The sequence below is a fragment of the Hyla sarda genome, chromosome 5 (assembly GCF_029499605.1).
Source record: "Hyla sarda isolate aHylSar1 chromosome 5, aHylSar1.hap1, whole genome shotgun sequence".
Lineage (NCBI taxonomy): Eukaryota > Metazoa > Chordata > Amphibia > Anura > Hylidae > Hyla > Hyla sarda.
The window spans coordinates 218,498,687-218,525,107 of NC_079193.1; the positions used below are offsets into that span (position 1 = coordinate 218,498,687).

At 40.1% G+C, this 26,421-nt stretch overlaps 1 protein-coding gene across 1 annotated transcript in view; it reads right to left on the reverse strand.

Moving 5' to 3' along the window:
- LOC130274555 (uncharacterized) overlaps window positions 1–20,658 on the reverse strand; it is a 75,816-nt gene extending 55,158 nt beyond the window's left edge. Inside the window, exons 1-4 of the mRNA XM_056522994.1 lie at window positions 20,477–20,658; window positions 13,815–14,067; window positions 6,245–6,408; window positions 348–507 (exon numbers count right to left, since the gene is read on the reverse strand). Of these exons, the coding sequence (XP_056378969.1) occupies window positions 348–507; window positions 6,245–6,408; window positions 13,815–14,067; window positions 20,477–20,658 (759 nt within the window). The remainder of the gene's footprint in view (window positions 1–347; window positions 508–6,244; window positions 6,409–13,814; window positions 14,068–20,476) is intronic.
- Between the last annotated feature and the right edge of the window lie 5,763 nt (window positions 20,659–26,421).

The following is a 26,421-nucleotide window of genomic DNA, read 5'->3' on the forward strand; positions in this document are numbered from 1 at the left end:
AATGTTTAAAGTGACAGTGGTCAGATGTGCAAAAAATGTAAAATGGCTGGGTCCTAAGGTGTAAAATGGCTGGGTCCTTAAGGGGTTAAAGAGCCACCATTCCAAGAAGGATCAATTGCTCACTGTTATTTTCCTTTAAAAACTAAAAGCTACATAAAAACTGTCAATGCATTTCTGGGTTCTCATATGTAATGTCCCATTTCCTCAAGATGACAGATTGCATTTAAATGTGGCACATGGGGGCTCACAAAAAAAATTGCCACCATTTTCTCAACTCCATATTGTTGCAGCCATTAAATAGTCATTAAATAATGTACAGTGCCATGAGATATAGTACGTGTTCCTACCTTTCTTCGCTCTCCATTGATACCTCGCCATTGCTCAGCTTTTCTGACAATATGGCTTAATTCTTGATTCGAGATTTCCAGATCATAAGGAACATGGCAAACCCCTTCATCACATGTAATGCGTTGAAATACATCTACAATCCAGCTTTCCTTGTGTATCCTATGAAACAAATGCATGCTAAAACAATGAAATTGCTACATAAAGAACATAATGAACAGAAAGTACAACAAACATAGTTTAAAACTTTTATGCTAAGTTCACATAGTATAAATCAAAACAAAAATACTGCAGTTAAATACATATGTTAAAAAACTGACATTTTTTATCTTAAAGGTTTCATTAAAGTGTGTAGAGAAAAAAAACATATTGAAAGTTGAAAAGTGACGCCTAATTATCCATTATCATTTGTACATTTTTCAAGAGGAATAACATTGAAAATTTAACACCTTATTGATGAAGGGTATACCTGTACACCCTTGTCCCATTCCCCTTCTATGATGCATGCGTCATAACGAGGGGGTCCCGGCAGCTATCAGCCGCCGGGACCCGTGGCTAATACCGGACATCACCAATCGTGGTAATTCCTTGCATTAATCCCTTAGATGCAGCAATCAAAGATGATCATGGAGTCTAAAATAAAATAAAAAATACAGTCCTGGCAGCACGGCAAAGCCGAAAGGGACCACCACGGTAAAACTGCAGTGTCCCGTTCAACTTAGAGGATGATGGGAGGGCCCTTACCTGCCTCCTCGCCATCCGATCATTGCTCTGGAGCTCTAGTCAGCCATGGCAGGCTGGAGCAATCTAGCACCGATAACACTGATCCATGCTGTGGCAAAGCATTGAACAGGGTATGCAATCAGAAGATTGCATGTAATAATCTTCTATGGGGACTAAACAATAATGTAAAAAAAGTTCAAAAATGTGAATCAACCCCTTCTCTAATAAAAGTTTGAATCACTCCCCTTTTCCCATTTAAAAAAAAATATGTAAACAAAAATAAACATAAACATTTGTGGTACTGCCGTGTGTGTAAATGTCTGAAATATGTAATTATATAATATAATATTAATAATTATAATAGCTATAATAATTATAAAATGATAACATTAATTAAACTGCACGGTAAATGGCGTATACGTAAAAAAATACCAAAGTCCAAAATTGTGTATTTTTGGTCACTTTGTATACCCTAAAAAACTTATAAAAAGCGAACAAAAAGTCCCATCAAAACAAACCTGTTACCTTTAAAAACTAAAGATCATGGAACAAAAAATGAGCCCTCATACATCCCCATATACGGAAAAATAAAAAAAGTTATAGGAGTCCGAAGGAGGACATTTTTAAACGAGTATAAAACCCTCACAGCTTTTATTCCTTCTTGCATACAAACTCCATACAAATATAGCAGCTAGTGATCAGCGGCATATGCCATATTTAAATTCACCATATTTAGCAAATATATGGACGAATATTCATCTTATATTTGTGAAATTTGCATTTTTTATATATTCGTGGTTATTTTTGCTTTGCGTAAATTCGCATGCACGTATGCGCATGCGGATAACTATCTAGCTATCTTAATTATCTATCTATATTATCTATCTCCTAATATTCTTGGTCTATACAGAAGTGACAATGGGTCTATGACATTTTTCACACAAATATCGTCACTAGCTATGTACCTATCTAGTTTTAGTGGCGATATTCGCGAATATGAGGATATTCGCATATTCTCATTTTTGCGAATATTCACTCTCCAGTCTAACACAGTAAATAGTATAGGACCCTTCTTTAGACCACAAGCTGGAAGAAGGGAGGAATGAGATCACTGTGATGTGTTCTGTGGGGAAAAAAATTATGAATATTCGTAATTGCGAATATATAGCACTATATTTGCCATATTCGCAAATATGCAAAATTCGCTATAAATATTCAAATTGTGAATATTCGCGCTCAACACTAATAGCATCTAATAATAGTCCAATAGAAATATAAGGAGAAATTAAACTCAAGAGAAATGTAAGGAAACCTTAATGTACCTTAATCACAACCATGATTGTTCTCCTAAATGGACTTTTATTAGCTGCTATTTTTGTATGGAATTTTTTTAAATGGAAATTGTTGTCTGGACTTCACCCAGTTAACATCCAGTCCTCTGCAGGCACCCGCTCAGTAATAATCCCCTTTCTATCTCCTTTAGGCCTCTACCCTTTACCATTACTGGTGCCAATTATGTCACTGATTACTTTTAATGAATTGACATGTCACCCATTGTATTTGGTAAAGTGGGTACAATTGGGACATATCAGGCCAATGCTATTCGAGCTCAGTAGCATCTTTGACACACACTTTTTGTTTAAGAAGCTATATTGGGGGAGATTTATCAAAACCTCTGCAAAGTAAAAGTTGCCCAGTTGCCCATAGCAACCAATCAGAATTCTTCTTTCATTTTGCAGAGGCCTTTTTAAAAATGAAAGAAGCGAGCTGATTGGTTGCTATGGGCAACTGGACATCTTTTCCTCTGCACTGGTTTTGATAAATTTCCCCCATAAATTGTTGACAAAATTTTGACTATAAGCTTCTATGAAAAGCACAGGTTTATTTCATGCTTAGTAGTTTTTATCCTTTTCAAGAATTCTGTCTAATTTGCATTTAGTATTATATAAAAAAAAAATGCACATAAACCCTAGCACATTGCCGCAATGCCCGATTCAATTAACCAGCGCCAAAAAGTTACTTATTACTACAGAGTTCCTTTCTATGAAACTGTGTATTCCTGTGCATTTTACTTGGATATAGGTCTGGTCAGAAACATCCCATTATCCCTTCAGCATCCAACACTGAAGTAAACAGGATTTTCAATGTATATTTCAAAGGAAAGGATAAATATTGGGCATATCCGCTCTGAAAGCTTTTGATATTACAGTAACAATCTGCTTCATTTTCACACTTAGACACATGGGTGAAAAAGGATTTCTCAGTTTAATTTAAAATATTAGAAAATGTACTTATTTAGAGAATGCACATAAGAAATGATTGTATGCTACTTAACATCAAAGAGAGAAGGGAAGTATGTGAATTCTACTATTTTACTATTTTAGTAAAGTAATGTGTTTATATAGGGGTACATGTGTAACACCCCAAAGTATAAGTTTATTGTACAATAGGAGATATACCATCTGCATGTATTAAAATCTCATTCCAGTGCAGTAACTGCATATAAAAAAATGGGGTGCAGTTGCCCATAGCAACCAATCAGATTGCCTCTTTAATTTTTCAGAGGTGTTTTTAAAAAGAAAAGAATCAATATGATTGGTTGCTATGGGCAACTGCTCCACTCTTCCTCTACACAGGTTTTGATAAATCTCCCCAAATATCTTCATATTGCTTTGCATCATGAATTAATCTTCTTAGGACATGTTTTTCCAATGGATTGTCAGATTTCAGATCAAAACCCTTATGAAATCAACTCACATGCTTCATTCCATTGTTTTCAATGGAAGTCCATGGCCTAGTTCATACAACATGGATTCCTTTGACCTTGGAAGTTAAATCCATGAATTTAAAAAAATGACATACCACTTATGTGAGCAAACTCTATATTGAAACTTTGTCATGTAGCCTGGGCACATTTAATCCTATTGCATTGGGGCTGAATCCATGTTCAAACTTGAGGCACAATCCACAACATACAAAGGGAAAAGCCACAGCAGTATCCCTTGGTCCTCTGCCCTAATTCTGTGCAGGATTTTTCACATGGAAATGCATGCTTTATGAATATTTCTGCGTGCCATGTTTCTTATCAACCAGTTTTTTTCCGGGTATGGTGACCAGTATATTATGGACAGTAATACTAAGAGGTCCTAGGAAGATCTATTGGTACTCTTTGGGGGAGATTTATCAAAAGCTGTCCAGAGGAAAAGTTGACCTGCTGCCCATAGCAACCAATCAGCTTGCTTCTTTCATTTGTAACAAGGCCTCTGCAAAATGAAAAACGCAATCTGATTGGTTGCTATGGGCAACTGGGCAACTTTTCTTTTGGAAAGGTTTTGATAAAGCTCCCCCTTTCTCCGTGGTGCCCAGACTGGAGTCCCAGCGGTGGGACTCCAGCGATCAGACATCTTATCCCCTATCCTTTGTATAGAGGATAAGATGTCTAGGGGCAGAGTACCCCTTTAAGTATTTGTTCAGAACGAGTTCACTTTGTATGTAGTAGGAAAACATTTCAAGCCCATGATGCACCTGGTGTGCTTCCAATCTTTCCCTCTTTATTAACTTCTTGAAGTTTACATATAAGACAGCTTCTGTGGAAATATACTGTCACATGGATAAATGGGAACTACTATAGATAATACTGGCACTATACTATGAATCCGTGGTGACCCAGTACAGAATAAGATGTTCTTCTGTACTCCTGCCCATCCTGTGTGGCAGATGCTGCTTCAATGTCTGTCTTTGGCCCACACTCCTCAGGACTCTATATTATAAACTGTTATGCAATGGTTCCTGTATTGGTATTTTCTATGTACTTGTCACTTTAAAGCTTAAACTTGTTGTTAAGAACCTTGTTGTTAGGGGAGAATGCAGAGGTTAACCATGTGACTTATCTGTCCAATGGAAATGCTCAAAACCTGCTCCATATACTGTATAGCGTAACCAGAGTTCAGAGTTCAGTTCTGAGGTACAGTTGAGAGAAGTGTGTATGTGATTCTCAAGGAGGCCTGAGGCCTAGTCCAGCAAGAACACATCTTCTACCAGTTAACCCCTGCGCCTGGGTAAAAGTCAAAGCCTGGAGGTAAGCACTAAAGTCCGGGATCAATTCAAGTCAAGTCCGTCAAGTTAGTCAAGTACAAGTAATTAAAGTCTACCGTGGGTTGCATACAAGTCAAGTCAGTCATATAAAGCACAATCAACTATAAGTCTCAGCAAGCCGATGAGCTTCCAAAAGTCCCCCCTGCATCTCCTTCATGCTAATCTGAGCTGTAATGGATTGTACCATCTTTCCTTAGTAAAGCCAGTTATCCGTAACCTTGCATCGGAGTGATTATTTGCCCCGTGCCTGGCACAGGAGAAGCTGGTCTACCTCGGGTGGTGTATGGGTCAACCACGCCTTGGCGTCACAAAAAGGTTAAGTACACACATTACCCTCACCTGACACCACAGATCTCTAATAAACAGATCTGGAACAGATCTGAAATATGACCAAAGGAATAAACAGAAGCCTTTATAGGTCAGCTGTGTATGCTGAGTGTCCAAAACAGGCAACACATGGATTTACTTGGATATAAATTCAAAAATAGTGCAGTTTAGAGGCAAGGATTAAACTGCTTGTTTGTTAGCTGCAATTCAATTTTTTTTTATTTGTACTTACTGTACGCCAGGTACACATTTCGGAACTGGTTTATCTGACATATACTGTAATACAGATGCTGTATTATTGTTCCAATTACTCAGCTTACGGTATCCCCAAGGAAATATTTTAAAACATTAGACTAGACATTATAGCTGTAAAATGAGGGCATTCAAAATGACTATACATATCCCTAGGCTGGGCCAGTTTGTTAGGTACATAACTATTGTATTGAGAAAACTTGGAGTGCATGGTGAATGTCATACGAGCAAACATCATACAAACAGGGCTCTGGTCAGGATGTAGAATCACACCCTCAAACACTATCACACCCTTCCACACTCTAAAACCTCCAAACCTTTGTGGTTTATTTCAACAGTGCCAGCAACTGTTTCAATATGTGACTTGTATAAAAATAACCTACTAATGTAAAGCAAATTCCCCATTCATTTTTACACAATCCCACAATAAAATGGTGTAAATTTTAGCTCTGCCAAAGAAAGGAAGATTGTTTCCTTGTTATCTCCCATCATGCCTCCTTACCTCAGCAAATAAAGGTAAAGCACAGAGAAGGATATGATAAAAATCATTGTGTATATCAGTAAAGTGATGAGAATCCCAGGAGTGCCAGACTGCTCTATCCGAATGAAGAACCAATAGAGTTTTGCTGCATCTGCTATTGGCTTGTCTACACTGTAAGAAAGTCTCTGCAACAAAAAAATATGAACAAACAATGGTGAAACCTTCCATCAGAAAACAGGATTTCTCAATTAAATACACACAAGAATACATATTAGAAAATGATGTTAACAGATGATAAATACATTATGCATAACAGTATATAGGGATTATTCATGAAAACCTGAGGTATCATCTCTGCTCATCAATTAGAAGCTGAAAATGGATTGTAAGCTATAGGACTGTAGATGCTTTTGCCTTTAAACGTGCACTGCCAGATCCAAAAACGTTTTACATGTTGTTACTGATGGAAAAGAAAGCCCTTTTGTAATATGGGTGTCTGCATTTTTTTTTTTATTTAATAAAAAAAATGGCCCCTGAAAATCCCACCACTGAGGGTCTCCAAACCTACTGGGACACTAACCAGTCCTGCAGCTGCATCAGGCTTGTCCATGAGTAATGGACAAGAGATGACTCATGGACACTGGAATTTTAAGCTCAGCATTAAACAGTGTATGCAATTGAAAGATTGCATGATATAGCCCCCTATGAGGACAAAAAAAAAAAAAAAAAAAAAAAAGTTAGTAAATGTGAATAAGCTCCTCTTCTAATAAAAGTTGGAATCATCCCCCCAGTTCCCATTTTTTTTTTACAAATAAAATAATGTAATAAAAATAAACATAAACATATGTGATATCTCCGCATGCGGAAATGTCCAAACTATTAAAATATAAAGTTAGCTAAACCGCACGGTCGATGGCGTACACGTGAAAAAAAATATCCAAAATTGTGTATTTTTGGTCACATCATATACCATAAAAAATGTATAAAAAGCGATCATAAAGTCCCAAAATAACAAGAAGGGTACCAATAAAACCTACAGACACCTGCACAAAAAATTAGCCTCATAAAGTCCCGTAGGTGGAAAAATTATAAAGTTATAGGGATCAGAAGATGACAATTTTAAAATACTAATTTTGGTGCATGTAGTTATGATGTCACCCCCCTTCCCCAAATATTTTTTTCTTGTTTTGCCGCAGATTATGTTATAAAAAAAAGTGATATCATTACAAAGTACAATTGGTGAACAAAGTGAAAGTCGGGTGACGAAACGTAAGTTGGGATGGTGGCGACAGGTATCCATTATGGGTAAGTGAGGATCATTATTTATTTATTAACTATTTATTTTGGGCATATTCATATCATTAGTTAAAATTAGTTAAAAGGCAGCTCTCATACACATATATTGGGGCCTTCTGACCCCTGTTCACTCCTTGTTGAATAAGAGCCATTGATATCATATCATTTCCTTGACCTCACTTTACATAGATCCATTGTGATTATAACGATTGCTATACCTGATCCACCTAAGTTTTTTGGTTGTATTTGATCACATCTAATTTTGTATTGCTTTATACATACACATCTGGTAATCTTTATTGTATTTTGTCGAAAGTGTGTGACGTTTTTAACTTTTTGGATATACTAATAAAATTTGCATATTTTTCAGTAGCAATTGCTCTCAGTTTAAGTCATTTTTTGGAATACCAGATACTTTTAGTGTTTTTTTTTTTTTTTTTTTTTTTTTTTTGTACTGTAGCGGGGTGCTATAACAGGTTGACACTTTCAGGATTCCTGATATTTCAGACATACCCATAGAGCACTAACTGTATTATTTGGTCACATTGCATATGGCACTTTTTTGGAATTCTTTTGAGAAACAATATTACCTATTTAAAGTGCTTGGCGTTATATTGGTGAATTCTGTCTGTAAGAGCTTGATGTTATTTTAATATATGCTTAATAAAATTGTATTTTATTCACTTATCTAAGTGTAAGCTCTACATTTCTTTAGTGTATAATACCAGATACTTTTAGTGTGTATATGTGTCAAAAAAACTGGTACTATCACCAAAAGAAAATAAGGGTGAAATTCCAATACGGAATACAGCCCCCCAGTCAATCATAATATATTGATACTTGTTGCATATCAAGACATCACCTTATAGATGGATATCATAATCATACCCCCTTGCTACTAACCCAATGCGTTACTGTTCAACCAGAGTATTACATAGACCGAACGTCATCAGGGGTTTAAAGGTGCAAAGAGTAGTTACACATGTAGAAAATTGCTACATATAAGATATCTACTCCATAAAGTGCAGCTAGTGGCCAAGGTAGGAGATTTCTAATATTTAGAGTAAGGTATAATAACCAACAATAATAACCCTCTGTAATAGGGACCTATCTAAATCACCTCCCCATGGTGATGGTTTTAATTTAGTTGAGAACAATTAAAACCATCGTCACGGGGAGGTTATTTAGATAGGTCCCTATTACAGAGGGAGACACGTTGGATTTTTTAGCTTCAAACCACTGCCCCCAGGATGGCTAACAACTCTCTTTTGCCCCATTTTTATAACTATTTTGGTTTCTATTTTTGGCTGCGCACCTTTAGATGAGCCTCTATCCCCTCACCTTGGGTAGCCTTAGGTAGTGAGGGACAGTCTTAATAGACCGATGTTTCTAGCTCCACCCTCTGCTAGGGATAGCTAGGGTAAAATAGGAGGCTCCTGATATACCGTACCGCCCTTTTTAGGGCGTCAATGCCGTCTAGGTATAGGGAGCATATGCAAGGTCTTATAGGATCTTCATAGGTTCATTAGCCCCCATATTTCTCCATCCCTCCCTCAAATTTATTAGTGGGGGGCTCCCTTGAAGGTCCACAGCCCTGGTCGTTAACTATAATATTTAATATATTGGCCCTCTGGCATTGACCTATGTAGCAGGTTATCCTTACATCTGGGGGGGTACTATTATTGGTATTGTTGGTTATTGTACCTTACTCTAAATATTATAAATCTCCTACCTCAGCCACTAGCTGCACTTTATGGAGTAGATATCTTATGTGTAGCAAATTTTCCATATGTGTAACTACTCTTTGCACCTTTAAACCCCTGATGATGTTTGGTCTATGTAATACTCTGGTCGAACAGAAACATGTTGGGTTAGCAGCAAGGGGGTATGATTATGATATCCATCTATAAGGTGATGTCATGAGATGCAACAATTATCGATCTATTATGATTGACTGGGGGGCTGTATCCGTATTGGAATTTCCCCCTTTTTTTCTTTTGGTGATAGTACCAGTTTTTTTTTTACACATATACACACTAAAAGTATGGTGTAGCTTTTATAATAATTATAATAAAGGTTAAGTTCTACAACACCTTTATTTTGTTCCATTAGTTTGATCCGATAGGTGTAAAAATATTGGTTTACGTATAATCTCATCCCATTACGTTAATACAAGTACTGTAAGGATTAAGAATTTTTTAATAAAAGTAATTTACAAATCTGTTTAACTTTCGGGCATTAGTTGATATAAAAGAATATGTTTCCACTGGATTACCCCTTTAAACCCAGATGTGTGTCTAGGATTATGGCCACTGGAAATTGTGTATATTTTGGCATCTAGGTGTGGGGGAATGGCTTCTGTTCAGAGTGTATAACCAGAGCATCAGGGTGCTGCTTGCCACTAAGGTAGCTGCAACTTAACCCCTGCATATTGTTTTTGTTAAAAATAAATATACGCCTGGTTTGCCAAAAGCTGGCTAAGAACTATTCTAATGGTGAGAATACCCACAAAACTTAGGCCCCAGTGCCCCCCAAGTGACTACTACCTCTGCACCTGCAATAGCCTTCACTGAACTAGTATATTGTTATTTGAATATATATTCCAGTTCTAGTCAAAGAACAAATCACTTAGACTGTTAAGTTCTATTTTCCATAAATGGATTATTAGTCATTAGAAGTGACACAATGAACCTAGGTGACTGTGTCAAAACAGTCTTCTACTAGTCCCATTGTCTGAGATGGAAGGTGTTATATCATGATTCCATGACCCCTAAGGTTACACATATGAAAACTTAAAACAGTAATCTAACATGTGTATAGGGGGCCTCTTTGTTACCTAGTTGTTTTGGTCATTCACTCATAAGATTGTTGTGGAATTAAGCTAAAAAAAATACAAATGTTCATAAAAAATTTAAGAACATAGCCCATTTTGGCCTTAGGACACAGCCAGTTTTAATTTTTTTTTTCTTTAGTTTTTTCTTCTTGCCTTTTAAGAGACAGAACTACTTTACTTTTCCATTAACAGAGCCATAAAACGATTCCCATGCTTTTCTATTATTGTACTACTTTTAAAAACAGTCACTGTTCTGACCCTTATAACTTTTTATTTTAGTTTTCCATTTACGGGGGCTGTATGAGTGACCTGTAGTTTATCGGTACCATTTTTGTTTTGATGGAACTTTTTTATTACTTTTTATTCAAAATTTTCTTACACAGGATGTGACCGAAAATCTGCATGTTTGACGTTTAGACTATTCCTGTGCAGGATCATAAATATAATATTTTAATAGCTTGGATATTTTTGTATGCATGCTTGTTATTTACTTATCATTTTTTTATGAGAAAAGGATGTTGATTAATATTTTTATTAACCCCTTAACGACGCAGGACGTATATTTACGTCCTGCGCCGGCTCCCGCGATATGAAGCCGGATCGCACAGCGATCACGCATCATATCGCGTCGGTCCCGACACTCATCAACGGCCGGGACCCGCGGCTAATACCACACATCGCCGATCGCGGCGATGTGCGGTATTAACCATTTAGAAGCGGCGGTCAAAGCTGAAAGTGAAAGTGACCCGGCTGCTCAGTCGGGCTGTTCGGGACCGCCGCGGTGAAATCGCGGTGTCCCGAACAGCTTGCAGGACAAAGGGAGGGCCCCTACCTGCCTCCTCGGTGTCCGATTGGCGAATGACTGCTCCATGCCTGAGATCCAGGCAGGAGCAGTCAAGCGCCGATAACACTGATCACAGGCGTGTTAATACATGCCTGTGATCTGTGTAAAAGATCAGTGTGTGCAGTGTTATAGGTCCCTATGGGACCTATAACACTGCAAAAAAAAAGTTAAAAAAAGTGTTAATAAAGGTCATTTAACCCCTTCCTTAATAAAAGTTTGAATCACCCCCCTTTTCCCATAAAAAAAAAACAGTGTAAAAAATAAATAAAAATAAACATATGTGGTATCGCCGTGTGCGTAAATGTCCGAACTATAAAAATATACCATTAATTAAACTGCACGGTCAATGGCGTACGCGCAAAAAAATTCCAAAGTCAAAAAAAGCGCATTTTTGGTCACTTTTTATACCATTAAAAAATTAATAAAAAGTGATCAAAAAGTCCGATCAAAACAAAAATCATACTGATAAAAACTTCAGATCACGGCGCAAAAAATGAGTCCTCATACCACCCTGTACGTGGAAAAATAAAAATGTTACAGGGCTCAGAAGATGACATTTTCAAACGTATACATTTTCCTGCATTTAGTTATGATTTTTTACAGAAGTACGACAAAATCAAACCTATATAAGTAGGGTATCATTTTAACCATATTGACCTACAGAATAATAATAAGGTGTAATTTTTACCGAAATATGCACTGCGTAGAAACGGAAGCCCCCAAAAGTTAAAAAATTGTGTTTTTTCCGATTTTGTCGCACAATTATTTTTTTTTCCGTTTCGCCGTGCATTTTTGAGTAAAATGACTAATGTCACTGCAAAGTAGAATTAGCGACGCAAAAAATAAGCCATAATATGGATTTTTAGGTGGAAAATTGAAAGGGTTATGATTTTTAAAAGGTAAGGAGGAAAAAACGAAAGTGCAAAAACGGAAAAACCCGGAGTCCTTAAGGGGTTAAAAGGGGGAGAAGCTTTTAAACATTTATTAAAACGTTCTTTTATATTTATTTTACACTTTTTAAGTCCCTAAGTCCCTAAAGTACTTTTAATCATAATAGTTAGATTGCTATGTACTCATGCTATGTATGTAATATCATAGTACTGATCAGTACCATCGACAATCTTCTTGCACAGCCATGCTGCACGCCTGAGGCTGGTAAAAGACCTAACTGCTTCACATGGCCTTGTTAAGCAAATGCTCATTGTGCCAACAATTACTCCAATAGGAAACACACCATACACAATATAAAGACAAAAATAAATACAGTATCGTTTTATAAATTACATCACTATTAAAACAGCAAATGACAAAAATAAAAAAAAAATGGGCTACAACCATCTCCATCCAAGGACAGGTGTCACTGAGATTCAGTTCAAAATAACTAAAGACGGCTTATATGGACTAAAAGGTTAGTTCTCACTTCAAGGGGTGTCAGGAAGCACTATTTGTAAGTGCTTTTTCGGTATGGTGCAATATGTTTTGATTTTAAAGGGTACCTCTCATCAAATAAACTTTTGATATTTTTTAGATTAATGAATGTTGAATAACTTTCCAATAGCATGTTAATGAAAAATATGCTTCTTTCTATTGTATTTTTCCCGATCAGTCCTGTCAGCAACCATTTCTTACTCATGCTGGAGTCCTAAACACTCAGAGCTGCCAGCCTGCTTTGTTCACAGCCTAACAGGCTGTGAACAAAGCAGGCTGGTAGCTCTGAGTGTTCTCCTTTGTGAACAAAGCAGACTGGCAGCTCGTAGTGTTTAGGACTCCAGCATGAGTCTGAAATGCTTGCTGCCAGGACTGGTAGGGAGACCCCTAGTGGTCATTTCTTCAAAGTGGAAAATTAAATAGAAAGAAGCATATTTTTTTAATAACATGCAATTGTAAAGTTATTCTGCATACATTAATCTATAATATAATTTTTTTTTTGATGAGAGGTTCCCTTTAATGTCATGCATGTTGCACTACTTACATTTGTTGGAACTAACCTTTTAGTCCATATGGGCTCCCAATTGAAGTTGCTGGCAAGAGACCTTCGGTGGTCATTAACGCCCATTAGACTCCCACAATTGCATTGCAGGAGGGTCCATTGAGCCCTTTTGCCTATAGATGCCGTGATCATTATTGATGATAGGGTTAATGAGGGGAATCAGCATGATTGCTGATGTCTCCTGCACTCGCTTCAAGCTCATGACATAAATGTACATCACTGTGCACTAAATCCCAGGGCAACATGACAAACATTTACATGGATCCTCTAGGGGTTAAAAGTATTTATTGATTTATAAAAAAAAAAAAAAAGAATATATATATATATATATATATATATATATATATATTCAGATACGTACTCTGGAAAAAAAAAAGTAATAGTATTTTTCTCTTATCAGCCATTAAGCATGTAGCATTGAACATCAAGTAATCAGGTGTTCTATTTTCCCAATATACCACATAAAATTATAGGTTGATGCTTTTTTTCTGATTACTTGCTTATATCTCACACATTTTACACAACTTTTGACAACTACGAGTGACAGATTAATGTTAGCAACACATAACAAAAATAGAAAACTGCACTTTTTTAAATGACCATTATAGGAGTTATTTAAGTGACTTACCCCTAGGAATGAATCCACTATAAACACAGCCAAAGGGTCTAGAACTGTCCAGAGACCCAGAGCAATGATAAACTTTGACAAGATAGTAGGGAATGAGCGAAATAATATTTGACAGCTCCATCTTAGAAGAATAATAAGGACCATTGACACATTTAAGGACATAGGCCCCACCACAACCATAAACAACTCCTCTCGTGTATGCATTAAAGAATGCTGATAGGTCAACTCAACAGTATGGGGGAAAAATTTAAACCTGGGAATTCAAACAAAGAAGGATTTTATTCATATTCAAAATATAATACACAATACTGAACAATTTTACATACAGGCTGTTGAAAGTAATATTGTTATTCACAGAAGTAATTATTTTTTTGTTCTTATTTATATGCAGATAATTATTTTTTTATTTAAATATACCCAGGTTGAAAATGAAATTCAGAGTTATAACTTGATCTATAGTACTGCTCTCATCATATAAAAAAGGAACTATTTTGACCCTTTGGCTTCAATGTCTGGGTGTAGGTAAAGTCATTATTTTCATGTTTTTGAGAAGCATAGTAAAATTAGGATAATCTAGTATCCAATGTTCAGGAAATCTCACTGATCTTTTACCCTAACAACATGGTGCTACATAAGATTACAAACACTTAACAATCTCACATTGCTTATTTCTTAAATTTCCAAATGGAAGAGAAAACAGTCTGTCAAAATGGCAAATATCTTGGAGCATCCTTTCTACTTTTCATTACTACGATCCGAAACATCAAACAAGGCTAAAATATAAATCTTTCCAGACATTGCACATCAGTAGATAGCCATTTTCAGTTTGCTCAAGTCCGGGCTCTGGCTAGGCAACTTAAGGACATTCATAACAATCATAACAAAAAAGAGGTCCATGAGCCACCACTGTGCAGTCTTGGCTGTTTGCTTAGGGTCAATATTTTGTTGGAATGTGAACCAGAACACTCTGGATGATGTTTTCATGAAGAATATCTCTGTACTTTGGTCCATTGAGTTTATTCTCAACCTTTACCAATATCCCTGTCCCACCTGCTGAAAAACACCTCCACAGAATGATGCTGCTACCACTGTGCTCACTGTAGGGATGATACTGGGCAGGTAACGAGCAGTACTTGGTTTCCTCCAGACATGGTAATGTTTTTGAATACCAGAGAATTCACAGAGCTTAGGGTGTTTTTTTTTGCAAACTATTTGCAATTTTGCTCTGGAAACCTCCATTTTCCTTGATCATAATTGAGATGTTTCTAAACCTTGGAGTCAAAAAGATATGCCCCTGTCTATATAAGGTCTCACAACTGACAATGCATATCAGTGCAAAAGCAAAGGCATGAGGCAGAAGAACTGCCTGTAGAGTTCAGAGACAGAATTGTAAGGAGTCTCAAGAATCTCAAGAAGGGTACAAAAATCTGCTGCTGCATTCAAAGTTCCCAAGAGTACAGTGGCTCTTAGGAATGGAAGAAGTTTGGAACAACCAGGACTCTTCCTAGAACTTGCCTTCCCACCAAATTAAATAATGAGGGAAGAAAGACGTTGGTAAAAGAGGTGACCAAGAACCCAATTATCACTCTGGCTGAGCTACAGATCCTGTGTGCAGATGGGATAAACTTCGAGAAGGTCAATAATCATTGTAGCATGCCACCAATCGGAGCTTTATGGCAGATAGAAGTGGGTAGAAAATAGCCTCTCCTCAGTTCAGAGTTAGCAAAAAAAGCTCTTAAAGTACTCTCATAATTAGAGAAACAAGATTCTTTGGTCCTATGTAACCAAAGTTAACTTATCTTGCCTTAATTTTAGGCGTCACACCTGGAGAAAACCAGGAACTACTAATTTCCTGCCTAACTCCATCCCTACAGTTAAGCACTGTAGTGTCAGCATCATGCCACAAAGCATTTGGCCACAAGGTTTCTTTCTGTTGCAGCTGGACACATGTCCAGTTGGTCTTTCAGCACCAATACCTTTTAACCTTATGATTTATTGATTTAGGATATATGTGTCAGATCGGCCAGCTCAGTCTATAGGTGGCCATTATATAGTCAGACTTTTCATATCTTTATATTTTAAAAGTATAGATGTCACGATGCCGGCTGGCAGGAGGTGGATCCTCTGTGCCAGAGAGGGATTGGCGTGGACCGTGCTAGTGGACCGGTTCTAAGTCACTACTGGTATTCACCAGAGCCCGCCGCAAAGCGGGATGGTCTTGCTGCGGCGGTAGTGACCAGGTCGTATCCACTAGCAACGGCTCAACCTCTCTGGCTGCTGAAGATAGGCGCGGTACAAGGGAGTAGACAGAAGCAAGGTCGGACGTAGCAGAAGGTCGGGGGCAGGCGGCAAGGTTCGTAGTCAGGGTGGATAGCAGAAGTTCTGGTACACAGGCTTTGGACACACAAAACGCTTTCACTGGCACAAGGCAACAAGATCCGGCAAGGGAGTGCATGGGAGGAGGTCAGATATAGTCAGGGACCAGGTGGAAGCCAATAAGCTAATTGGGCCAGGCACCAATCATTGGTGCACTGGCCCTTTAAGTCTCAGGGAGCTGGCGCGCGCGCGCCCTAGAGAGCGGAGCCGCGCGCGCCAGCATATGACAGCAGGGGACGGGAACGGGTAAGTGACCTGGGATGCGATTCGCGAGCGGGCGCGTCCCGCTGTGCGAATCGCATCCCCGACGGCCATGACAGTGCAGCGCTCCCGGTCAGCGGGACCGACCGGGGCGCTGCGGAGAGAGAGACGCCGTACGCGCTCCGGGGAGGAGCGGGGACCCGGAGCGCTAGGCGTAACAGTACCCCCCCCCCGTAGGTCTCCCCTTCTCTTTGTCCGGTAACTGCCCCCCCCGGGATGAGGACACCGGGAAAGGATGGAGGGATTCCTCAACGGCAGGCAGTACAGCAGGAGTGGGAATGGGGAGGGAGGGCAGAGGGCGAGGCCTGGCACGGGGCAGTGTGACACCAGGACGAGGGCCACGAGGAGGCACTGAGGCTTGACTGACTGGACTGGGAGGGGGGGAGAGGCACTTCTTAAGGCGGGCAGAGTCCATAACGACCTTAGGGAGACCGGATACAGGAGGAACCACAGGGTCACGGCAGGGAGTACTGGGAACCGGTTTAAGGCAGTCCTTGAAGCAAGAGGTACCCCAGCTCTTGATCTCCCCTGAGGACCAATCCAGGGTTGGGGAATGGTGTTGAAGCCAGGGTAGTCCAAGGAGAATTTCAGAAGTGCAATTGGAGAGGACCAAAAAGTCAATTTTCTCATGATGAGGTCCGATGCACATTAGGAGGGGCTCCGTGCGGAAACGCACGGTGCAATCCAACCTGGCTCCGTTGACCGCGGAAATGTGGAGTGGCTTGACAAGACGGGTCACCGGGATGCGGAATTTATTCACCAAGGACTCCCGAATAAAATTCCCAGAGGCACCAGAGTCCAGGCAGGCCACGACTGAGAGGGAAGAGCTGGCTGAAGAAGAAATCCGTACAGGCACCGTGAGACGTGGAGAAGCCGACTTAGCATCAAGAGACGCCACACCCACGAGAGCTGGGTGCGAGCGTGCGTTTCCCAGACGTGGAGGACGGATAGGGCAATCCACCAAAAAATGTTCGGTACTGGCACAGTACAGACAAAGATTCTCTTCCTTACGGCGATTCCTCTCTTCCAGGGTCAGGCGAGACCGATCCACTTGCATGGCCTCCTCGGCGGGAGGCCTAGGCGCAGATTGCAATGGAGACTGTGGGAGAGGTGTCCAGAGATCTAAGTCTTTTTCCTGGCGGAGCTCTTGATGCCTCTCAGAAAAACGCATGTCAATGCGAGTGGCTAGATGAATGAGTTCATGCAGATTAGCAGGAGTATCTCGTGCGGCCAGAACATCTTTAATGTTGCTGGATAGGCCTTTTTTAAAGGTCGCGCAGAGGGCCTCATTATTCCAGGAAAGTTCAGAAGCAAGAGTACGGAATTGTATGGCGTACTCGCCAACGGAAGAATTACCCTGGACCAGGTTCAGCAGGGCAGTCTCAGCAGAAGAGGCTCGGGCAGGTTCCTCAAAGACACTTCGAATTTCCGAGAAGAAGGAGTGTACAGAGGCAGTGACAGGGTCATTGCGGTCCCAGAGCGGTGTGGCCCATGACAGGGCTTTTCCAGACAGAAGGCTGACTACGAAAGCCACCTTAGACCTTTCAGTAGGAAACTGGTCCGACATCATCTCCAAGTGCAGGGAACATTGCGAAAGAAAGCCACGGCAAAACTTAGAGTCCCCATTAAATTTGTCCGGCAAGGACAGGCGGAGGCTAGGAGTGGCCACTCGCTGCGGAAGGGGTGCAGGAGCTGGCGGAGGAGATGATTGCTGCTGAAGTTGCGACTGAAGTTGCTGCACAATGGTGAATACTTCCGACAGCTGGTGGGTTAGATGGGCGATCTGTCGGGATTGCTGGGCGACCACCGTGGTGATATCAGAGATATAAGGCAGAGGGACGTCAGCGGGATCCATGGCCGGATCTACTGTCACGATGCCGGCTGGCAGGAGGTGGATCCTCTGTGCCAGAGAGGGATTGGCGTGGACCGTGCTAGTGGACCGGTTCTAAGTCACTACTGGTATTCACCAGAGCCCGCCGCAAAGCGGGATGATCTTGCTGCGGCGGTAGTGACCAGGTCGTATCCACTAGCAACGGCTCAACCTCTCTGGCTGCTGAAGATAGGCGCGGTACAAGGGAGTAGACAGAAGCAAGGTCGGACGTAGCAGAAGGTCGGGGGCAGGCGGCAAGGTTCGTAGTCAGGGTGGATAGCAGAAGTTCTGGTACACAGGCTTTGGACACACAAAACGCTTTCACTGGCACAAGGCAACAAGATCCGGCAAGGGAGTGCATGGAAGGAGGTCAGATATAGTCAGGGACCAGGTGGAAGCCAATAAGCTAATTGGGCCAGGCACCAATCATTGGTGCACTGGCCCTTTAAGTCTCAGGGAGCTGGCGCGCGCGCGCCCTAGAGAGCGGAGCCGCGCGCGCCAGCACATGACAGCAGGGGACGGGAACGGGTAAGTGACCTGGGATGCGATTCGCGAGCGGGCGCGTCCCGCTGTGCGAATCGCATCCCCGACGGCCATGACAGTGCAGCGCTCCCGGTCAGCGGGACCGACCGGGGCGCTGCGGAGAGAGAGACGCCGTACGCGCTCCGGGGAGGAGCGGGGACCCGGAGCGCTAGGCGTAACAATAGATATATTCTTAAAGGAGTAGTCCGGCTCGCACTTTTCTCATTTTATCACGTACGGGCTGCAAAATAAAAGAAAACAAATTTTCTCTTACCTGCCAACGAGCCCCCAGAGCTTTAGTAGACTCCGGTACAGGTATTCGGTCCCAGGGCTGTATTCTTCTTACTTCCTGTTAGCCCGGCACGTCACACGGAGCTTCAGCCTATCACCGGCCGCAGCGATGTCCTGCCTTGGCTGGTGATAGGCTGAAGCTCTGTGTGACGTGCCGGGCTAACATGAAGTAAGAAGAATACAGCCCAGGGACCGAACACCTGTACCGGAGCTCCAGGGGCTCATTGGCAGGTAAGAGAAAGTTTGTTTTCTTTTATTTTGCAGTCCGGACGGGATAAAATGAGAAAAGTGCGTGCCGGACTACTCCTTTAATGAAAATGACGAACAAGACAATGGGCCTTAGCACACAGTCATAACAACACAGAAGTGGCTTAGGGATGACTCTGTGAATATAATTGACCCAGCCAGAGTGAGACATCTATGGAGAGACCTGAAAATGGCTTCTACCGATGGTACTCATTCAACCTGACAGAGCTTGAGAGGATCTGTGAAGAAGAATGGCCGAAAATCCCCAAATCCAGGTGTGTTGAGCGCGAATATTTGAAATGCGACTTTTTCCGTGAATATCGTCATTTCGTGATTTAGCGAATATTTAGAATATAGTGATATATATTTGTAATGACCAATATTCATTTTTTGGCAAATATGCGAATATGTGCAAATATGTGAATATGTAAATATTCACGAATATTGCCACTTCCAGTCAGAAAGATATAATCGCGCATGCGCACTATGCAAATTTCTTAACAAATTTTCACATGGCAAAAAAAAAGAGAACGAACGTAGCGAATATGCAAATTTCCCAAACATAGGATGAATAATCATCCATATATTTGTGAAATATCGCAAATACAAATTTTGCCCCTGCCGCTCATCATTAAAACCTTGTGGCATCATTCCCAAGACTGAAGGCTGCAATCGCTGCCAAAATGGCTTCAACGAAGTACTGTTCCAGTTCCAGTGAAGGTCTTAATACTTATGTAATTGCAATAGTTTAGTTTTGTTTTCATACAAAAAATTCAAACATTCTATTTTCAAATTCTTATTATGGGGAATTGAGCGCAGATTGAAAAAATGTAAAAAATAAAATGGAAGGGTCTGAAGACTGTGCCATATACAGTATATATGCCAATTTTTTAGGAATTTACATTCGGAAGTCATTTCTTGTTTACACACGACAATGAAGATAACATTCCAGCTTTAAAACACAAATAAATAAAAATAACAATTTTGCGAAGTCTGAAACTTGATGAAGAAATAATAGGGTATAGGGTATGTTTTTGATTCATAAAAAATAATTATTGCAGCCAGGTGCACTTTTAACTCAATAAATGATGCTTACTTGAAAACAGGAATGGAAATAGCCTGGAGGAATAGCCACTGAGCGCAATAATGTAGATAAAGCCTTATAAACCACATCAAGGCCATCATGAACATAATGGACCAGAAATCATGTGATCTCCACTGCCCCATGTCCAACTCCGAGAACACAGCCCATATTACAAATGTTGCACGCTTTACCATTCGTCGATACATGTGCATTTCTTTCATAGGTTGACTTGATAAAGAAAAATAGGGAATTGTTAGATAATAAACAGACAAAAAATACTGAGCATACGATAATAAAGAGGATCAGATGCATAGTGTATGTTAAATTAATTTAGTTAGAATGAATAAGGCGGTTGACAGTATTACATTTTATAACACTACACAATAATCATTATAAATGACGGTGACTTATTAAAATGCGGTCATTACCTGAGCTTATAAATGAAGCACAGTTCAGTGAAAATTATTGTCTATGCAGAAAATCATACAGATAATCTAGTGCATATTCTTTACATATTATGCTTGGATTAGTTTTGTAATTTTTTATTTATTTATTTTTTCATTCAATTAAAGCACATTAAAACGATTTCCGTAATAACCTGAAGTATGTGCTGATCTTTGATGTACCTACATGAGTATATGCTGGAAATGTAAACTAAATAAACAAAAATAAATACCGGTAAGTAAATAAACAAATAAATAAACAAATAGATAAATACATTAATTATATGAAAATAAAAAAATAGACAAATAAAAAATAATATGTATTCACTAGCATAATCTCAGGCTTCATGTATGCTTGCATATGAAAGATATGGTAATGTATGGGTCTCTGTGCAGATTTGTCAACTGAACTACTAAAGTTCTTTGTGGCAGGTGTTCAGTTCTTTCATTTGAAAACATACAGAGTTACTTTTTTTTATCAAGTGAAAAGATGATAGCGGAGCACTCACCAGGTCAGTAAAAGGCTTCTTTATTGATCCTGTCAATCAGTCAGGATACATGCAGGGGAGGATGGAATGGACGCGGGGGTACAGAGAATGGCGACGGACCGTTTACGCGCCGGAGCGCTTCCTCAGGCCAGTGCTAAGCGAAGCGCTTCGGCGCGTAAACGGTCCGTCGCCGTTTTCTGTACCCCCGCGTCCATTCCATCCTCCCCTGCATGTTTCGTGACTGATCGACATGATCAATAAAGAAGCCTTTTACTGGCCTGGTGAGTGCTCCGCTATCTTCTTTTCACTTGATGTCATTTGCTGTTGATGCTTGGCGTGGTAGCACTGAAGAGGTTGAATTGGCTGGTTTCCAGGGACTGTGTGGATCAGGTGTCCATCCATTTGAGTTCTACGCAACATAAGGAAAGGTGCTGAGACCTATCTTCTATGTGTATGTGATACTTTTTTTTAGCTGTTTCTTCCATTAATGCACATGTAGTTCAGGCCCAAAGTAATATTCTTCTAATAAGCTGAATTGCAGAATATTAATTATACCGTACAATATATTGCAGGCATAGCACTACTACATCTACCCTCATGTTAACCTTAGCTTCACATTTGCTGTGTGTTGTATTGCAACCCTCAGTCTCTCCTTTTTTCGGATTCTGTCAGTCACAGTGTTAGTGCTGGGAAATGCCATCCTTGTTCTTTAATACACTGCACACTTTAAATGAAGAAGGAAACTGCACTTAAATGTAATTGCACTGCAGGCAATTAAGCTTCTAAAATGTCACATATTATGAACGCAGCAACGTGTATTTGTTATAACATTTAAGGAGACAAAAAGGCAGCAATATGTCTTGTTGCTTTTATTCCAGCAAGTATGAATTAAAACACTGGATTACATATTTCTTGACATTATAAGGGCAACGTAATTCGTGTACGTAAAGCAAATATCCTCATCACTCATGGATGGAGAATTCTTAAAATTTATCATGGGTGAACTTTCCATTACCTTCTATGGACAACACTCATCCCATACCATCCCACGTGAATTATATCTGTGCACGACAAAAAAAAAATATGTATTTGCCCATAAAAAAACAATAATTTGCTCTGACAAAATAAAGCTGAACTGTGAGTGGTTGCTAAAGGCAAATTGGACACATATTTGTCTCATGCAGATTGATAAATATTGCCAACTATTACTTAAAATTGCTATTAAAATTAACTAGTAAAATTTAATAAATGATCATTTTGTTGGCCATTTATTTGAATTGTAACAGGGTACTGCAAAAGTTGGTTGCAGGGGATATGTAGAAATGCCAGCGTCAGGCACTATCTATAGTTATGACAGTATTAACTACTAAACCCCAGGTGGTTGGCCAATGGTTTGTTGTATTAAGAAAGGGGCTCACTGTTACATTCTATAAAGGCACTTTATATTAGAGAGAAAGGAAGGAAGTTCCGGCTCCCAAGGCTGGGTAAAAATTCCAAGTTTATTTCTTCATATAAAAATCCAGTGCATGAGCAAATATAAAAACATAGAAAAAATAGCAACACAAAACGCACCAACGTGTTTCGACTTAATGCTAAGTCTTAATCTGCCATGATTAAGACTTAGCGTTAAGTCGTAACGCGTTGGTGCATTTTGTGTTGCTATTTTTTCTATGTTTTTATATTTGCTCATGCACTGGATTTTTATATGAAGAAATAAACTTGGAATTTTTACCCAGCCTTGGGAGCCGGAACTTCCTTCCTTTCTCTTTGATTGCTCCACCTGAGGACTTGGCCTCAGAGACTCGTCCGAAGCTCCCGCTGGTTCAGGTGTATTGTGCCACGATTTCACGTATCTTGGACATGACTGGGTAAGCTGATATACCCCCTTTTTTTTCTATTGCCACTTTATATTAGAGAATCTTATACACATCTTACTTCTGAATTGAATGGTCACCATGAAAGCTACATTTACACTAATGTACATATTTAGCTACAGAGAAAATGTACAGCTTCCCACTATATTTTCTAATGTTAACAAACAGGTATCACCAGTTTACATCTGATCCTGCTCCATAGGAGACTTTGGGTATAATATGGTGTCATAGGGCAAAAGTACCACCTGATCTGTCAGCTATGGGTTCATTCCAATACATAATATAAAGTTACTGATTCCAGGACTTTTTAAAATATTATTTGTCTTGTTCCTGGCATAGGTTGTGTTGATTGTAACACTGGACTGGTCTAAATGACAGATAGGAGAATGCGTCTAGCAGTGTTTTTCTATTTGGCTCCAAACTTTTAGTTAGAAAAAGTGTAAAAAGGCCAGAAGATTGCACAGTAAAGTGTAAGTATTTGCAGATGATACCTAACTTTGTAAAGCAGTTAGCACAATAATCGAGGAGAAAAAAGCAGAAGCAAGGATGATAGTGTGGTTAATCCCAGATATTTTGGGATGGAAGTTAAGGGATATAGGTAGATTGCTCGCCTTTGGATGTTGTGCGGGCAGGCACAACAGTGATTAGCGCTTGCAAGAATTGTTCCATGTCGGGAGTCAGCCGGCCATCGGTCCTGTTGTGCCAGTGGTGCAGATGCAGGAGACAAACAGCTGGTGGAAAGACCGCCTGGCGGGGCTGACTTCGTGGCCAAGGAGGAAAAATACGATTTATTGGCTAAAATGGCGCACTCCCAGCAGCAATTTTCCAATTTTTCAAGTAAATTTCTAAATCTGAATTTTTCAGGGACCAGTTCAGTTTTGAAGTGAATTTGAGAGTTTTTATGTTAGAAATACCCTATAATGGACCCCATGATGACAACTGCACCCCTCAATGTATTCAAAATGACATTCAGAAAGTTTGTTAACCCTTTAGGTGTTTCACAGGAATAGCAGCAAAGTGGAGGCATAAATTCAAAATCTTCATTTTTTACACTAACATATTCTTGTAGACCCATATTTTTTATTTTTACAAGGGGTAATAGGAGAAAAATCCCCCCAAAATGTGTAACCAAATTTCTCTCGAGTAAGGAAATAACTAATATGTGAATGTAAAGAGCTTTGTGGGTGCACTAGAGAAGGAGTTACAATGGGATTTTGGAGAGCGAATTTTGCTGAAATGGTTTTTAGGGGGCATTTAGGAAGCCCCTACGGTGCCAGAACAGCGAAAAACACCCCATATGGCATACTATTTGGGAAACTACACCCCTCAAGGCACGTAACAAGGCATCCAGTGAGCCTTAACACCTCACAGGTGTTTGATGAATTTTCAATAAAGTTGGACGTGAAAATGAAAATGTAATTTTTTTCACTAAAATGCTGATGTTACCCCAAATTTTTCATTTTCACAAGGGGTAATAGGTGAAAATATCCCCCAAAATTTGAAACCCCATTTCTCTCGAGTAAGGAAATACCTCATATGTGGATGTAAACTGATCTGCGGAAGAAGGGAAGGAGCGACAGTGGGATTTTGGAAAGCAAATTTTGGTGAAATGTTTTTTGGGGGACATGTCACATTTAGGAAGCCCCCATGGTGCCAGAACAGCAAAAAAACACCCCACATGGCACACTATTTGGAAAACTACCCTCTCAAGGAATGTAACAAGGGGTGCAGTGAGCATTTACACCCTACTGACGTTTGACAGATCTTTGGAACAGTGGGCTGTGCAAATGAAAAATTATATTCTTCATTTTCACGGACCACTCTTTCAAAAATCTGTCAGTCACCTGTGGGGTGTAAATGCTCACTGTATCCCTTGTTACGTTCCGTGAGGGGTGTAGTTTCCAAAATCGGGTCACATGTGGGTATTTATTTATTTTGCGTTTATGTCAGAACCGCTGTAACCAGCAGCCACCCCTGTGCAAATCACCAGTTTAGGCCTCAAATGTACATGGAGCTCTCTCACTCCTGAGCCTTGTTGTGCGCCCGCAGAGCATTTTATGTCCATATATTGGGTATTTCCCTTCTTGGGAGAAATTGTGTTACAAATTTTGTGGGTCTTTTTCTTCTTTTACCTTTTATGAAAAAGAAAAGAATGGGAAAACACCAGCATGTTAGAGTAAGAAAATTTTTTTTTTACACTAACATTCTCGTGTAGACCCCAACTTTACCTTTTCATAAGGGGTAAAAGGAGAAAAAGACCCCCAAAATTAGTAGCTCAATTTCGCCCGAGTACGGAGATACCCTATATGTGGTAATTAACTGTTGCCTTGAAATATGACAGGGCTCTAAAGTGACAGCGCCATGCGAATTTGAGGCCTAAATTGGGGATTTTCATAGGGGTGTACCCGGATGCAAGCATTACACTTGCCTCCTCCACCAAAAATACTGTACGCCAGTTTTCCCCAAACAAGGTGCCTCCAGTTGTTGCAAAACTCCCAACATGCCTGGACAGTCAATGGCTGTCCAGCAATACTGGGAGCTGTTATTTTGCAACAGCTGCAGGCTCCGTTGGCGTACAAGATGTTTTTTTATTTTTATGGGGGGGGGGGTGGCGACAGTGTAAGGGGGTAGTGTATATGTAGTGTTTTTACTCTTTATTTAGGGTTAGTGTAGTGTAGTGTTTTTAGTGTACATTCACACGGGCGGAGATTTACAGTGAGTTTCCCGCAGCAGCGGAAAATTAGCCGCATCTCAAACTTGAAGTGGGAAACTTGCTCTAAAGCCGCCCGCATGATTGTACCCTGTACATTCACGTTGGGCAGGGGGTGGGGGGGGGTCAAAACTACAACTCTCAGCATGCACTGACAGACCATGCATGCTGGGAGTTGTAGTTATGCAACAGCTGGAGGCGCACTGGTTGGGATTTGGAAGCACTGAGTTAGGTTACAGACTACCGCAGTGTTTCCACACCACTGTCTGTTTCCTAACTCAGTGTTTCCCAACCCATGTGCATCCAGCTGTTGCAAAACTACAACTCTCAGCATGCATGGTCTGTCAGCGCATGCTGCGAGTTATAGTTTTGCAACAGCAGGAGGCACACAGGTTGGGAAACACTGAGTTAGGAAACAGACAATGTTTCCCAACTAGTGTGC